At 43.9% G+C, this 18,001-nt stretch overlaps 1 protein-coding gene across 3 annotated transcripts in view; it reads left to right on the top strand.

Annotated features, from left to right (window-relative positions):
- Window positions 1-18,001, top strand: part of LEPROTL1 (leptin receptor overlapping transcript like 1) — a 202,085-nt gene that overhangs the window by 124,650 nt on the left and 59,434 nt on the right. For all 3 annotated transcript variants that reach the window (XM_044059610.1, XM_044059608.1, XM_044059609.1), the window contains exon 3: window positions 480-666. In XM_044059610.1, coding sequence (XP_043915545.1) covers window positions 480-666 — 187 coding nt within the window. The remainder of the gene's footprint in view (window positions 1-479; window positions 667-18,001) is intronic.

Genomic DNA, 18,001 nt, shown 5'->3' on the forward strand with positions numbered 1-18,001 from the left:
TCTGATGAGTGATGAGTATAGGGAGACTATGACCTCCCTTGATCTAGATGAGAATCCCTTCATGATAAGGTGGGCAATGTAGAAGGTCTTCCTAACTACTTTAGCTACATGGGTGTTGAATGACAGACTACTATCAACCTGGGTCCCCAGGTCCCTGATAACTTCTTCTGTGCTCAGTGGATTGCCACCTATTTGGTAGCTAGGGGTAAGTTTCGTTTACATGAATTACAGTTGTTTATAGACTAACAATACTATATAGTCATACCCTTCGGGAAAAACAAGGTTACCCCTAGCTACCAAATAGGTTGGCTTGAAGAGTTTACTTGGGAGACCAGGGAGTACTTTCTAGTTAAATGACTTGCATTGTTTTGCTTTGTGATGTTTCTTTTTAATCAATAATATGCTTACTTGATCTCTGTCTTACAGTGAAATGTTAATTAAGTTAATGTTAAGTATTGATAACTTTAATTTCTTTGCAGCAAATATTGGCCGTTGTTTGTTTTGTTCTTTTATGTGCTTTCGCCAATTCCATACTGCATAGCAAGAAGAGTGGTAGATGACACGGACTCTGCAAGTAATGCCTGTAAAGAACTTGCCATATTTCTCACGACAGGCATTGTTGTTTCAGCATTTGGCTTGCCAGTAGTGTTTGCCAGAGCAGAGTTGGTAAGTTTCGTTTACATGAATTACAGTTGTTTATAGACTAACAATACTATATAATGATCAAGACAGACATAGTTTTGTGATTGTGATTTGACATCTGCATGTAGTATCTGCACCTGCTACCTAGGTTATTTATTTATTTGCACTTTGTTGACCAGGTTAGTCCCACTAGGCTAGTAGCCTCTGTTTTAGGAGAGACCCAAGGTGATATTCATACTGACTAGGGGGGAATTTCCCCTACCCTTTTCGATGAAGTGCCATGGGGTCTTTTACATCCACTTGAGCTACCTCTAACTCGGCAGATGGGGCCTCACTTTAATGTCTCATTCAAAGGATGAGATGTTTGCATTTAGCCCTGTATTTGTACATGTATGATGACATTGTAAGGTGCTTCTGCAACGTGGTACACACTTTTTGCTAAGGATGAATATTTGGAAAAGTAATACACCACAGCTGTGAACCTTTGAATCTGCAGTCACTTGAGGCCGTAGTTGCTTACACACTTGGATCATTCTTTCTAGTGTTTGTGCGGAGTATCTGTACATAATATTCTTTACAATAATTTCCATAGCTGATAGGGCACCAGATTTTTTTATCATTTGGTCTGAGCCAGTTTATAGGGAGAGAATACACACTTAAGTGTAGATTTGTCGACTCTCTGAAAGTGCTGTTATGTGAAGTTACTGAAGGATGTAATGTTGAACAGCAGAATTGTAAAGACTGCAGTGTAATAAATATGGACATTGATAACTGTCTACTTTCTGTAACCAGAGGAAGGTGAAATGCTTTTGTATGTATGTATGTAGCCATTTGTCTTTTTGAAAAGTGAATCTTCCTCATATATTTATTTTTTAAACTGCTTATTCAGATGCATGTTGTGTTGGTAGCAAGCTGAGCAAGGACAAGACCCAACTTCCATCAGCAGTCTCCAACTCATCCTGCAGTATCCTCAGGCAGTCCTAGACAAGTTAAACAGCACAAAGTCTTCAGTGTCCCCTGTAGACCCTGGGCCTCCATCCCTTGGACCAGGCCTAAAAGCATAGTCACTAGGTCCCCAAACCACCATATTTGAGTCCTCACAGCTTGGAGGACTAGTGGCAATTTGTGAGGACCTCATGCTACAGCCAAGCTCCTTACTATGGCAAGGAAACTAAGCACAACGGTCCTGTGTAGCAACCCAGTTTCTTGCTACTTGTATTTTTTAACATCTTAATTAAATTATCATCATTTAAGACCTATGCAAACATATGTTAATATTAAAAAAACTGTAATAATATTTGTTTCCAGTTACATGCATTATATATCACATATGATGTCCTTCTATTCACTTGCTGCAGTATTCTTAACCTGGGGGATCTTCCACCAGAAGGCAACCTAACGTTGGCCAGTATACAGAAGTCTTGAACTACTGTAGGGTACATGGGATGTTGCATGGAGGCTGCTGTCAGACGTAGGCAATAAAAGCAACATACGCACATAAGATCCTCAGAGCTTTTCTGCTGCCATTCAGAATGCCACTCTGACTGTCTGTCTGATCGTTTCAATGCTTGTGAATTCAGCCTTTTGCCAGATAAGTGCCCCGTTGGAAAATGTTTTCTGTTACTACTGTTTTGGTTATGTCATCCAAGAAGGGCAAGTGCCAGTGTGGAAAAGAAAGCCCACATAAGGACAGCCATTCTCAGTGTCTCTTTTGTTTAGGCCCTAATCATGACCACAAGTCCTGTAGCATTTGCCAGTCCTATGTTACAAAGACTGTCTTGGAAGCAGGCTTTCCTCTCTTGCTATATATTTAGAGAACCACCTGCTTAAGCTACTAGCTAAGCATGTGGAGGGTACCCCGGGGCCCAACGCTGAGACAGTGAACCACAAGGCCAAGAAATCTCGGCCTGCAGCTTCCACTACACCTTCAACATCCAACATTTCTCCTGAGGTGATTATCAGTCCAGAGGTTCGTCCATCTTCAGGTACAGATTCACAGGCCAAGCCCAGTTCTGAGGCTGCCTTGACTTCGGCCGCGAGCACGTCTGTGGAGGTCAAACAGACGTCCAACCAGGATGTCATGGGGAACCTTGGCTCAAAATTCCAGAGAGGCCTATGGGGGGTACCTCACACCCAAGCAAGAGAAGATTTGCAGTCTGAGACATTCGAATGCCCTGCCTTCGTCTTGTCCTCTGACATTGCATAAGATCGTTTCGCCTGCAAAATAAAAACAAAAGACTAAGCATTTGTCCCTACCAGAGAAACCCCTTCAGATTGGCAGGCCTTTTCTCAGAGTTTATTTCAGGCCTTCATGGTATTCAAACCACCTTCCTCTCAGCCTGCTCCTACAGCTGCTTCCCAGTCTTCTCAAAAAAGAGTTGGAGACAATGACTCATCTGATGAATTATCCTCTGATGAAGAGGAATCTCTGGATTATTCCATGCAAATCCCTTTCCCCAGGAATATGTTTCCCCTGAAGAGGAGTCAGTAGGTGCTGACTCCCCAGTGGAAGAGAGATCCTTTGGTGAAGCTCTTCTGAAAAATGTGAGAACATTTCAAATGGGATACTTGCCAAATTTCAGAAGTCCAGAAAAGATATTATCAACTACTACAAGTTGATGTGCTTTGTTCCCACAATTTCCATTTATTTCTGTGTATTTGCTCCTTCCCTTTTCAAAAGATTACTTCCAGTTCTTTTATGTCTGTTAAAGTATCCACTTCTTTCATGCAGTTGGTTTAGACTCTGATTTCCGTTTTCTAGTAATTACTTTTTTTTAGCAGCCACCAGAATTAAAATTAACAAGGTCTTAATATGTCTAGGCAATTTAGATCCTGTGTCCCAGCTCAAAAGAATGAATCCTTTACACCCATTTGCTTACCCAGTATTTCCGACAGAATAATCTGGAGGGAATTTGTAAAATCTTCCAATTCCTTATACTCCCAAAACGTATGTTTTCGGTTGCTTCTTTCTTCCCCATCACACCTCCGGCATGTGCAGTTTACCTGAAGGAAAAATCATTTGAGTCTGCTTAGGGTATAAAAATACCTATACAAACCCTTCCAAGCAAAAATCCTAAACCTTCTATATTTTGTTGCATACTTGGGAGTCTTGCATATGGCCTCCCATTATTCCCTTGTAACTTGTTTATCCAGTCTCTCTTCACAATTTTTCCTGAACTCCTCTGATTGACTGATACAGTTATTGTGCACTATTTTATATGCCCTACTAATTTATCCCTTTAAAACGTCAGTTTCTGTTCTAGATTCAGCTAAAAAATCTACCAGAGCAGGTTTTTCACTTAGGATTTTCTTATTTCTTTATCTTTGCCTGTACTCTGATATCAATCTCTGATAGGGAAAGCAGTCTCTAGCATGGCGTTCAAATGTCTTCTTGTCCTCATCCCATTCTCTTACCTTTCCCCTCTCTATTTGCTCCCAATACCTAGCTTCCTTTACCAGTTTTACCAGAAAATTCCAGCTGCCTCTTGTCTATTGTCTGTACCCTTACAGTAATCCCCATCTGCAAAATCTTTCTCCATTCTGAGGTTTGCTTGGTTCTTAGAAGGTTTTCTTCTTTATGAATAATGTTGTGTGGCTGTTGTTATTCTACTTAAGGATGTGTATGCACAATCCATCATCCCTTTACAGTTTGAATCATAACTTTCTGCTTTGGTAGTGTATATGAGCCTTAACTGTATAGCTCTAAAAAATCCCTTCAAGTCAAGTAATCCTAAACCACCTTTATGTTCTTCGTGTTTCACTGTTGCAGTTATTACAGTTGGGTTATCCTGCTGGCAGGCTACCCTCAGTCGGCCTGAATTCCAAAGTCTAGGTCCAGCGTCGGTTGCTGTCGCCTCTTCCCTGACGTCAGTGCGCCAGGGGTATAAAAGATGCAGCCGACACCATTTTCTTCAGTCTTTCTTGCCGCGCGGTGCCCAAAGCAAAAGCAGTTCACAAGTGCCGGTTGGCCGACTCCTGAGATTTTCGTGTTCGAATTTCAGATCCGAAGTCTTCATTAAAAGCTAAGTACCCCGTTGGGGAAATTTTTTTCTTGCTCCAGACCGATGTCAGAAAAAGTTTATAATTGTATTTCTTGTGGGAAGCAAATACCTCATAAGGACTTTCATTCCTACTGTATTCCTTGCCTAGCCTCTGACCATGATGTTGCTCGTTGTTGGTTTTGTGCTAGATTTAACCAACGCACTATTAAGCGTCGGTACGATTTTGCATTTCATTATTTTGGCAGAAGATTTAACTATACAATGTCGTCGGATAGCCATCAGACTACCGGAATTCACAAGAAACGCAAAGAAAAGGACAGGCATCCAAGGTCCAAAACCGACGAGGATTCTTCTAAGCCAGTCGCCGATTCTCAGTGAGGTGCCTTCGCAGCCCCTGACGACCGCTACTTTAGACTCGCAGGCCACTACTGACACCCATGTGGAGTCGACAAAGGCTGCTGGAAGCTCAAGGTGTTGGACCTTTGGAAACTATTCCCTCAGATGGGTCCAGAGCCGCTGAGCAGGCATCGGCATCTGAGGGTTTTTTCAGACCTATTCAATTATATGTTAAAACGACTTCAGCTTCAAAGGCAAAGACTAAAGCACCTTTAAAGACAAAGAAACAAGTACAACAGCCTCATGGACAGGCCTCCATGCCTAAAAAACAGATGATCAAAATGGCCGAAGACCTAATTACTTTGATCAGGGATTCCCATCCCCCTCCTGATAAGAGGCTTAGGCAAGAGACAGAATATGAATCTTCAGATCAGGTTTCTATTCATCTAATTCCTCTTCTGATCAGGAATACTCTCTTCCTCTCTATGAGGATTGTGATGCTGAAGAATCTGTCCCTTCAGCCTTTCCTCCTGAGGATTATTCTTTTGAGGAAACTTTACATACCATGAGGGAGCATTTCCACTGGGAGAGCCAAGATTATTCAGAATCTAAGAAAAGGCTCAGAGACTTCCTTTTACTACCACAACACAGGCCCCTAGCTATCCCACCTGTGTTAGACATTATAGATGATGTATTTTCAGAGTCCTCTCTGACCCCTGACTCCTTACCTCTAGCTCCTGTTAAGCCGGACAGGTACTACAGGGTTCCTGACTCTCATAAATTCCTATTCAAAAACCCTGCTGCTGACCCAGAAACTATCTCTCAGGGTCCCAAAGGGGTCAAGGCTTCCACTACAAAAAACCCAACTCCCTCTGACAGGGATTCTAGGGCACTGGACAGATGGGGAAAAAAGATTTACGCTAATGCTACCGTGGCTATAAGGGCTTTAAATTGTCAGTTTCATATGCTCAAATATCAGCAATATATTATGTCACTGCTTAAACAGAAAATATTGATAAATTCTGAATGTGCAGAAAACAAAGAAATGCAGGACTTATTGCATGCAGCTGAACAAGTTGGAAAGCATACTTTGCAATGTGGTTTTGATTCTCTGGAGGCCTCCTGCAGGGCCACAGTTACGGGTTCTGTCATTAGGAGGCATGCTTGGTTAAAGGAACAAAATCTACCTGAGCATGTTAAAGCAAAATTATTAGATGCTCCATTACAGCATGATGTTTTGTTTGGTGTTAAAGCAGAAGAGGTGTTAAAGAAAATGGAGGACAAAGCTAAATCTATGCAAACAGTCAAGGATTTCTTACAGGTACAGCCACCAAGATTTAGCAGACACTGGCCTACAAAGAATTGGTCTTTTCCAGTGTCAGACAGGCCACAAAGGGGCAGATACAGATGCCATAGAGGCAGATCCCAGCCCAAAGGTTCGTACAGGTCTAAACAATGGGGTGCTTCTACCTCCAAAACTGGAGAAGACAAATCACAGCCATACAGGAAACGGTCACAATGACTTCCCCCTGCCTGCGCCAAGCACTTATCTTCTGGCAGCACCTTTAGGGGGAAAACTAGCACTTTTTTCACAAAATTGGCACATAATAACCCAGGACAAATGGGTCTTAAACATAGTGTCACAAGGCTACAAGTTTCATTTCCATACCCTGCCAAGGGCAAACGGTTGGCCAGACATGCCAAAACATCAGTGGGCAGAGGCACAAAAACAGGTTTCATCCGTCATGGACATGAGGACCATTCAACAAGTACCAGAGCAAGAGCAGGGACAAGGATTCTATTCAAGACTGTTCTTGGTACCCAGAAAGGACAAACCTGGAGACCAATACTGGACCTATCTATTCTAAACACATATCTGGATATTCCAAAATGTTGACTGTACAGCAGCTTCTGCCCATGTTGGGCAAGAAGGCTTGGCGTGTGACTTTAGATTTAAAAGAGGCATACCTGCATGTCCCAATCAGACAAACATGCAGAAGATACCTCAGATTCAAAGCTGGCTCAATGCACTACCAATTCTCTGCACAGCCCTTTGGCTTATCTATTGTGCTTAGGGTCTTCGCAAAGTGCCTGGCACCAGTAATTGCATACTGCAGACAGAGGAATACAAATATATCCTTACTTGGATGACTGCCTCATTCAAGCTGAGAACAAGGACATTCTACTACAACATCTGGTGTTTGTAAAGAGATTACTACCATGCCTAGGGTACACAGTCAACGAACAAAAATCAAAACTAGTACCCTCTCAAGAGATAATATTCCTGGGTGCAAGCTTAAATACAACTCCCCAGATGGCTTATCTCACGCCAGACAAACAAAGGCAACTGACCACCTATTTCAAACTGTTGGCAACAAAGGCCCAGTTATCTGCAAGAAAAATTCTGCAGGCTTTGGGCTTCACGGCATCCTGCATTCTACTAATTCCATATGCAAGACTGCATATGAGGAAACTTCAATGGTACCTAAAAAGTGTTTGGACTCAACATTGCCACAGCCTGGAAACAATAGTTACTCTCATACCCTGCCTGCAACAGGAGTTTCGATGGTGGGCGAAGGCCTGTCAACAGAACAAGGTACAACCATTCACTCTACTCCCAGCCACACAGACATTAACAATGGATGCAGCGGATTATGCCTGGGGGAGCCCACATGGCAGGAAGTTGTATTCAGGGCACATGGTCCGCAAACCAAATGCATCTACATATCAATCAAAAAGAGATGCTGGCTGTGCAAAATGCCCTGACATCCTTCAAGGACCTACTTCATCTGGGACAACTACTGATAAAAACAGACAATACCACGGTCATGTGGTATATAAACAAGCAGGGAGGCACTCATTCTTACCCCCTTTGCAGACTAGCCATAACTTTGCGGGACACAGCATTGCTTACCAAGTACATCTGCAGGCACAATTCCTGCCAGGAAAGATAAATACTCTGGCATACAAACTAAGCAGAAACCTCATGGATCCCCACGAGTGGAAATTGGATCCAGAAGTCTTCAGCATGGTAACAAGGAAATGGGGATGCCCAGACATAGATCTATTTGCCTCACCTCATAACTGCCAACTAAAGAGATTCTGCCCAAGGACTTATCACAGACAAGTATGGAAAGTGGATGCCCTATCTTTCAGCTGGAAAAACTTAACAGTATATGCCTTTCCTCCTCTGCCTCTCCTCCCCAAGGTACTCCTAAAGGTCAGACAGGAGAAGCCAAAAATGATACTGATTGCCCCAGACTGGCCACGCCAGTGCTGGTATCCAGTCCTAAGGAACTTGTCTCAATGCCCAGCCTGGACCTTGCCTCAAGTGCCTCATCTACTGTCCCAGAAGAACAATCAGATCCTGCACAGCCAACTCAAGACCTTAAATCTGGCAGCATGGCGAATAATGTAGTCATATAAAATACAACCCTCACTAAAGCAGTGATGGATGTCATTTTGGAGGCCATAATGCCTAGTTTGAGAAAATCCTATGTTGCAAAATGGAAGATATTCCGTGCTTGTACCAGGCACAAGGAATTGACACAGCTGATGTCCTTCAAGAATGCAACTGCAGTCATAACATATGGGTTGTCCTGCCTCAGGCAGCCCTCGGTCCGCCGGATTCCAAAGTCTGGGTCCGGCGTCGGCTGGTGTCGCCTCCTCTCCTCTGTCAGAGCGGCTGGAGTATAAAGGCATCGGCCGACGCCATCTTCTTCAGTCTTTCTTGCCGCGCGGTGCCCGAAGCAGAAGCAGTTCGCAAGTGTCGGTCGGTCAGCTCCTGTGTTTTCAGTACCGAAGTCATCTAAAAGCTAAGTACCCAGTTGGGGAACATTTTTTCTTGCCTCAGCCGATGTCAGAACAAATTGAGAAAGTTTGTCTTGTGGTAAACAAATACCTCATAAGGACTTCCATTCTATCTGCCTTCCTTGCCTGGGCCCAGACCACGACGTCTCGGCCTGTGCTTGCTTTAATAAGCGCACTCTCAGGCGCAGGGCAGAATTTGCCGAAGACTTTTTCAGTGAATCTTTCGCGTATATTATGCCGTCGGATCTACCGACAACTCAATCTACCAAAAAACGAAAGGACCGGGACCGACATCCTCGGCCCGCGTCCACCACCGATGCAACTCCTAAATCCTCCCCTAGTGGTTCGGTCCCTTCGGAAGCAGTAATTCAACCGCTCCAGGCCGACGACACAGCGTTAACATGTCCTTTGGTCTCTGAGACCTCTCCGGTGCCGGTTGTTGATTTTCCTCTGGAAACTGAAGTTCTGGATCTACCCGACACCATTCCCGTAGACAAGGTTACTCCTGCACGTGGGGCTGCAAGGCCTCCTGTATCCATGTCCATCAAGGCCTTTGCACGTGCTAAGGCCGCCAGCCAGGCCAAGGCCCATCCTAAACCTGCTGCTCAGGCCCCTTCTTCTGATAAACAGATCATGTCTCTTGCTGCAGATCTTATTTCTCTTATCAGGGGGTCTCAGCCTCACCCAGACAGAGGTTCTCGGCCACCTGCAGAGAAAAGGCCCAGAACTGAGCAGGCTGACAACCTCTCTTCAGATGAAGCCTCTGGGGATTCTGAGCATTCAGATACCCAAGAAGAATCCTTCCAGGCCTATGAGGACTCTGATGCTGAGGAATCAATTCCCTCTGCCTCCCCTCCAGAGGATGTCTCGTTTGTTGAAGTCCTGCACTCTATGAGGGAACATTTTAAATGGCAGGGTCAGGAATTCTCTGATTCCAGGAAAAGGCTACGTACCTTCCTCAAGCTTCCCCAGCACAGACCTTTAGCTATTCCTCCAGTTATGGATGTTTTGGATGATGTTTTCTCTGACTCCAGTGCTAACCCTGATTCTCTCCCCCCTGCTCCTGTCAAGCCAGACAGATATTATAGGGTCCCTGACACTCACAAACATCTCTTTAAGGCCCACTCTGTGGATCTAGAAACTATTTCACAGGGTCCCAAGGGAGTGGCTACTTCCACTGCCAAGAATCCACTGCCAGCGGATAGGGAAGCTAGGTCCCTGGAGAGAGGGGGTAAAAAAGTTTATACCTCTACCACCCTAGCCATGAGGTCACTTAACTGCCTTTTTCATATGTTTCAGTACCAGGATTTTTTACTGGATGATTTACAGAAAAAGCTAGCCTCTCCTGAGTCTATTGATAGAAAAGCATTGCAGGATCATATACATAACACTCAGCAGGTTAACAATCATTTTCTTCAGTGTGGTTATGATGCATTGGAGGCTTCATGTAGGGCAGCTATGACTGGGGCTGTGATACGTAGACATGCTTGGTTAAAAGATCAGCCATTGCCAGACCATGTTAAAGTAAAGTTACTTGATGCACCTCTGGAAAAACAGAAGCTTTTTGGTGCTAATGCACAAGATGTGTTGAAATTCATTGAGGAAAAAGCTAAGTCAGTACAGACAGTCAAGGATTTCCTCCAGGTTCAACCACCCAGGTTCAGCAGAAACTGGCCTTCAAAGAATTGGTCCTTCCCAGACTCTGACAAGTTTCAAAGGGGAAAAAACAGGCGTGCCCGAGGTAGAGGGCAATACCGAGGATCTTACAGGGGCCGCCAATGGCAACCTCCAAATCAAAGAAGTGGCGCAGGCAGCCCAGCTGCACCACAAGGACAATCACAATGACTTGACTTTCATACCGCCTACAAAGGCTCAAAGAGAAGCACCTTTGGGCAGAAAATTATCCTTATTCTCAAAAAACTGGCATATCTTAACCAAGGACAACTGGATTCTGGATTTAATAGACAAGGATTACAGATTCCACTTCCATACTTTACCAATAGGACAAGGCATGTCAAACCTGCCACATCATCAAAGGGCAGAGGCACTCACTCAAGTTTCAAAACTGTTAAGTATAAAAGCAATAGAAAGGGTTCCTTCTCAGGAACAAGGCCAGGGATTTTATTCAAGACTGTTCCTTGTTCCAAGAAAAGAAAACAAATGGAGGCCTATACTGGACTTGTCTACTCTAAATACTTTTCTCATTGTGCCAAAGTTCAAAATGCTGACGTTGCAGCAACTCCTTCCCATGCTGGGCAAGGGGTCTTGGCTGGTCACTCTGGACCTCAAGGAGGCATACCTGCATGTCCCAATCAGACAAAGCTGCAGAAGATACCTCAGATTTCTTGCAGGGACAGAGCATTATCAATTCTCAGCATTGCCGTTTGGCTTATCTACTGCGCCCAGAGTGTTCACGAAATGCCTGGCATCAGTAGTGGCACACTGCAGACTCCAGGGGATTCAAATATACCCCTACCTGGACGACTGCCTCATACAAGCAGACAACAAACAAACCTTAATAGCAAACTTGGACTATGTCATTCAACTACTGCAGGCCTTGGGATACACAGTCAACATTCAAAAGCCTAGACTACTGCCATCCCAACAGATTATTTTCCTAGGAGCCAAACTGGACACAGAAACTCAAATGGCCTACCTCACAGAGGAGAAACAACAGCAGTTACCAGAGTACTACAAAGGCCTAGCAAAGCTCTCCCAGCTGACTGCAAGGAAAATCCTGCAGGCCCTGGGGTTCATGGCATCTTGCATTCTTCGGATACCTTTGGCAAGACTTCATATGAGAAAGCTGCAATGGTACTTAAAAAGCTTATGGTCCCAACACAGCCAAAGCCTAGAGGATGTAATCCCACTCATTCCATGTCTGCAAAAAGAATTTTTGTGGTGGGCTCAAGCAAGTCAGTTAAACAAAGGCATGTCCTTCAACAAACCTCAAGCAGGTCAAATGATTACAACAGACGCCTCAGATCATGGATGGGGGGCGCACATGGAGGGCAGATGCATTCAAGGTCTATGGACACCAAGGGAAAGACATCTGCACATAAACCAAAAAGAGATGTTGGCAGTGATACATGCAATCGAGACTTTCGAAAAATCACTACAACAAGGACATTTGCTAATAAGGACAGACAACACCACTGTCATGTGGTATATAACCAGAAGAGGTTATCAGGGACCTGGGGACCCAGGTTGACAGTGGCCTTTCTTTTGACACTCACGTTGCTAAAGTGGTTAGAAAGACCTTCTACATTGCCCACCTGATCATGAAGGGATTCACATCCAGATCTAGTGAGGTCATTGTTCCCCTGTACTCTTCACTTATCAGACCAATGATCGAGTACAATGCCCCATTCGGGATGTATCGCACCCGACATCTGCAGCAATTGGAGAGACCCCAAAAGTTCCTCACCAAAAGGATAAAGGGACTCCAAAATCTGTCATATGCTGCCAGATTGAAGAAACTCCAGCTCTATTCAGTTGCATACCGTCTGCTCAGAGGTGACATGTGCCTGACATACAAGGCCATGTCCAACCGGAATTAATGGACATGCTCCACCTCAAAAATCCAAATCCACCAAAACCACTAGAGCAAGCGACTTAAACCTTAACGGATATAAATAGGACGTGCTGGAAGGATAGATTTATCACTCAGAGACTCCCTATGCTGTGGAATAAAATCCCGGTCCATGTGAGGCAGAGCACCTCGCTGGCTCTGTTCAAGAGAAATCTTGACCTGTGGATGGGAGATCGTAGGTTTATCCCGGGAATCATCTCTGTGTCACTGCTGGACAGAGGCACAACAAACTAATGGGCACAGTATTTTTTCATATAAGGGGTGGCGTAAGCCACAAAAATTTGGGCTAGGCTTATAAATGCCTTAGGGCAGATAGCTTAGTATAAACCTATGAACCTATAAACAAGCAGGGAGGCACTCATTCTTATCCCCTCTGCAGACTAACAATGATTCTCTGGGGAAAATCCCTGAGTCTGAAGATACATTTGCAATCCCAGTTTGTGCCAGGCAAGGACAATGTACTGGCGGACAAGCTGAGCAGAATTTTTTTGGATCCACACGAATGGATGCTGCATCCTCACATTTTCTCACAAATAACAAAGACATGGGGAAGATCGGACGTAGATCTCTTTGCTTCTCACATGAATCATCACCTGGAAAAGTTCTGCACAAGGACCCACCATCCTCTAGCCTGGAAAACGGATGCTCTCTCCTTCAGCTGGAATTCCCTAAAAATTTATGCATTCCCTCCTCTACCTCTGCTGACCAAGGTGATACTGAAGATCAAAGCAGAACAACCAACAGGCATTCTGATAGCTCCAGACTGACCAAGGCAACACTGGTACCCATTGCTGTTGAGCATAACTCGGACCAAACCTTGGCCTCTGCCCCTATGGCCCCTGCTTCTAACACAACACAATTACGGGACTGTCCATCAAAACCTGAAAACATTGCATCTGACAGCCTGGAGGTTACCATGACTCCTTCCGCTATCTCTCTTTCCAAAAAAGTTCAAGAGATCTTACTGGAAGCACGCAGACCTTCCACCAGAAAAACCTATTCAGCCAAGTGGAAGAGATTCAGCATCTGGAATCCCAACAGGGGTCAGGATACAACATTACTGAGTATACCTCATATATTGGAATACTTGGCAGAAATGTTTCATACTGGACTCTCATATTCTTCTATAAAGATTCACGCCTCAGCAATCGCAGCAAAATACAATTGTGATCCACCAGTGTTTTCACATCCTTTGCTAAGACAGTTCCTAAGAGGGATAAAGAATATCAAACCTCCCAGAAAACAGCCAGTACCTGCATGGGACCTCAATTTCGTTTTGGAAAAATTAACTCTTCCTCCTTTTGAGCCAGCAGCAACTTCAGAAATGCAATTTCTATCATGGAAAATGTTTTTTCTATTGGCAGTCACATCTGCAAGAAGAGTCTCGGAGATACAGGCACTCATGGTAGTACCTCTCTTCCTCATTTTTCATCAGGACAGAGTTTCTCTAAGAACCAATCCTACATTCATAGCAAAAGTAATTTCCAGGGTATCTCTAAATCAAGCTATTCACCTGCCTACTTTCCTCCCCAATCCGCAAAACAGGGGGGAAAAACTGCTGCATACTTTGGACATACACAGGCAACTGCATTACTGTTTGGACAGAACTAAGGCCACCAGAAAGTCTGACCAACTGTTTGTAGCCTATGCTGCTGGAGTACAAGGAAAAGCAATCTCCAAACAAACAATTTCAAAATGGATTGGACACTGCATCAGATTCTGCTATTCTTTCCATGGAAAAGGTGTGCCAGCCAATATTAGGCCACATTCCACCAGAGCTATAGCCACATCCACAGCTTCCTAAGAGGAGTGGCTACAAAGGACATTCTAGAGGCTGCTACATGGAGCTCCGTGCATACATTTACCAAGCACTACAACCTGCCCTTATACTCCAGATCCCGAGCAGGCTTTGCTTCAGCAGTCCTGCAGGGCATTGTAGCTACACCATCCCTTTCTTAGTTCCATCCACCCCCAGCTTGGCTATGGTATTCAACCCATATGTTATGACTGCAGTTGCATTCTTGAAGGACATAGTACAGTTTTGTACCTACCATAAATGTAGATGTCCGATAGATATGCAACTGCAGTCGGATTTTCCCACCCTCCTACCCCTCTGCAACCTTCTTTATGGGTCCACTACCCCTTCCTATTAGCTGGGGGTACCTCCTATGGTGTATCTGTTTATTACTGTTGTGCATGTCTGGAATTGTTTATCCATTCACCAAATTTAGCCTTCCTAGGAGGGCACCTGGCATCTGGGGCAAGAAACACTGAAGAAGATGGCGTCGGCCGATGCCTTTATACTCCAGCCGCTCTGACGTAGGAGACGAGGCGACACCAGCCGACGCCGGACCCAGACTTTGGAGTCCGGCCGACCGAGGGCTGCCTGAGGCAGGACAACCCATATGTTATGACTGCAGTTGCATATCTATCGGACATCTACATTTATGGTAGGTACAAAACCGTACTTTCCAAATATTCCTCAGATTTTGCAATACTTGACTGAGATGCTGGACAAAGGCCTATCCTTTTCATCTATAAAAATTCATGCCTCTGCCATTTCGGCTCATTACAACACAGAGCCACCAATCTTTTCTCATCCTTTATTAAGGCAGTACCTCAGAGGGGCCAAAAATTTAAGGCCCCCAAGGAGATCACCAATACCTGCATGGGACCTCAATTATGTCTTGGAAAAACTAACCCTTCCTCCTTTTGAGCCAGCCGCTACAGCTGATATAAAGTTTTTGTCTTGGAAAACAGCTCTGCTCCTTGCAATAACTTCTGCAAGATGGGTTTCAGAGCTACAGGCACTCATGGCTGTGGAACCTTTTATAATTTTTTATCCAGACAGGGTTTCTCTGAGGACAAACCCGACATTTATGCCTAAGGTAGTGTCCAGTGTGGCCCTTAACCAAACTATTCATCTGCCTACCTTTTATCCAAACCCACGGAATAAGGGGGAGAGAATTCTGCATTCTTTGGACATACACAGACAGCTGCACTTCTATTTGAACAGAACCAAAGCTTTCAGAAAGACGGAGCAACTACTAGTGGCATATGCTGCAGGCTCACAATGAAAGGCTGTCTCAGAGCAGACCATTTCAAAGTGGATAGGCCACTGCATTCGTTTCTGCTATTCACAACATGGCAAGCCAGTACCTAAGGGCATTAGGCCACATTCAAACAGAGCAGCAGCCACTTCAGCAGCCTTCCTCAGGGGAGTACCAACCAAAGACATTTTAGAGGCTACTACTTGGAGTTCAGTGCACACCTTCACAAAGCACTATCACTTACCACTCTACTCTAAATCCAGGGCAGGCTTTGCCACTGCAGTTCTGCAGGGCCTTATAGCCGCTCCTAATGCTATTTAGCTCCAGCCTCCCAACCTTAGCTTTGGGATTCAACCCAATTGTAATGACTGCAACAGTGAAACACGAAGAACATAGTACAGTTGTGTACACGTATCTTAAATGTAGATGTTTGAGTGTATTCACTGTTGCAGTCCAGGTTATCCACCCGCCATTCCTCATTTCTTTGCTGGAACTTATCTGTACTTCTCTATTTCATACAACCTATGTGGTGTATTTGCTTGTAGATGAAGGCAAAATATATACTTTGGTGCATGCATGCTTTATTGACATATTTTTAGCCTACCCTTTTGGGGGCATCTGACATCTGGGGCAAGAAAAACTGAAGAAAATGGCGTCAGCTGCATCTTTTATACCCCTGGCGCACTGACGTCAGGGGAGAGGCGACAGCAACCGACGCCGGACCTAGACTTTGGAATTCAGGCCGGCTGAGGGTAGCCTGCCAGCAGGATAACCCAGTTGTAATGACTGCAACAGTGAATACACTCAAACATCTACATTTATGGTAAGTGTACACAACTGTACTTTCTATTTGATCATCTTATCCCACTTGACCCTTGCCCTCTTCTCCTCCCAGATAAAATTCTGTAACTCTTTAATTACTATCGACAACTTCTCCTCTGATTGATAAAAATATGCCTGACCCATTTATAAAACTAAAAGGACTAAACATTTTCATTGTTTTGTATATTACTGTCCATGTCCTTAAAGAAGAGCTTCCAGTTTCTCACTTTTTGTATTATCTTTTAAGTCTCTTCCCACATATCCTTAGTTGCCATAATAGAAGCCTTTTAATGCATACTCCCAAATACTTCATCTTATCATGCCTCCATAAATATTGGTATTGCTGAACCAGTTCATGTGTGGGTACATAATTTATGGCTCTAATCTTTGTTTTATCTCCATTAATTTTGCATCCCAAAAAGACTTGAAACTGTCAGGAAATGTTCCACAATACCAAGAAGTCATTTTCTGGATTATCAGGTTCAAAATAATATCATCTGCAAATAAAGCCAACTTTTCTTGATTACCATACCAATTATATCCTTGACTTTCTGAGTCTCTTAGCCTCTTTGTCAGTGGCTCTAAATATAAAACAAATAAAGGGGAAAGAGAACACCCCTGCCTGGTTCTCTGTTCAGACACAGTGTTTACAAGAGGAACTCTCCCACTTTAATTCTTGCCTGCGGTCCTTCATACGGTCTCTTAATTAACCTTATTATTGTATCAGTGAATGCAGATGCTTCCATCAGTGTAGTCATAAAATCCCAGCTTGCTCTGTCAGATGCTTTCTGTGCATCAACACAACCAACAACAGGGGTATTTTCTTATATTCTGCTTCCCTGTGGATCATCATTATTCTATAAATGCCAAATGTTTCTCTCCTTTCCAGAAAATCACATTGATCCATATCTATCAATTTTGGCAACACTTTTGCCATTCTTTTAATGTGGTATAGACAGATGCTTTCTAATCAGGGTTTAAAACTGAAATGGGTGACTTTGAAACTGGATCTGATTGCTCTTTACCATGATTAAGTATTGCATCCACCACTGCTTTCTTCCAAGATGCTGGTGCTTCCCTTCCTTTAAAAAAATAATTGTTAAAACTTTCCAGATCTTTATTACTTTATTCCCTCATGACTTCCAAGCTTCTACAGGAATACCATCTGTTCCTGGACACTTTTGCATCTTGTATTCTTGAACTCATTATTTTAGTCACTCTTCAAACTTCCCGACCACAGGTGACCTGACCATTAAATTGAGAGCTTCATCCTTTGACTCAGCCCTCACATCTTCATCAGAGTTCAGTACAACACCAGCTGGACTGTTACCACTGTGACCTTCCAGGTCAGTCTGCTGCTTTCTTGTACCCTCGCTCATGAACAAGACCCAGTAATATTTTCACTCAGGATAGCTCTTTTTCCCTCACCTGCAGAGACCACTAAGCTCTTTTCTTGGAGATAACCATAACTTTAGCCACCTCACATTCCGCTATGAATTGCTACAGTCAGTACACATTGGACATCAGTCACTTGAGGCCCCATGTAAGCACTGTTGTCTGCAAACAGCAAAGATGCAGCCCTCACATCTCCATATGGCTGCACTTTGATGAAAACCACAAGCAAGAGGAGAAAGAGGACATATCCTTGATGAACCTATAATTTTTTTTTCAAATTTGTTTAACTTTTATACTGGTAATCTAGATACAACTCTTGCTGTAGAGAAACCCTTAGATGAGATGGTATGCAG

Source organism: Protopterus annectens, chromosome 17.part0 (genome assembly GCF_019279795.1).
Source record: "Protopterus annectens isolate FY-2018-M chromosome 17.part0, PAN1.0, whole genome shotgun sequence".
Taxonomy (NCBI): domain Eukaryota; kingdom Metazoa; phylum Chordata; order Ceratodontiformes; family Protopteridae; genus Protopterus; species Protopterus annectens.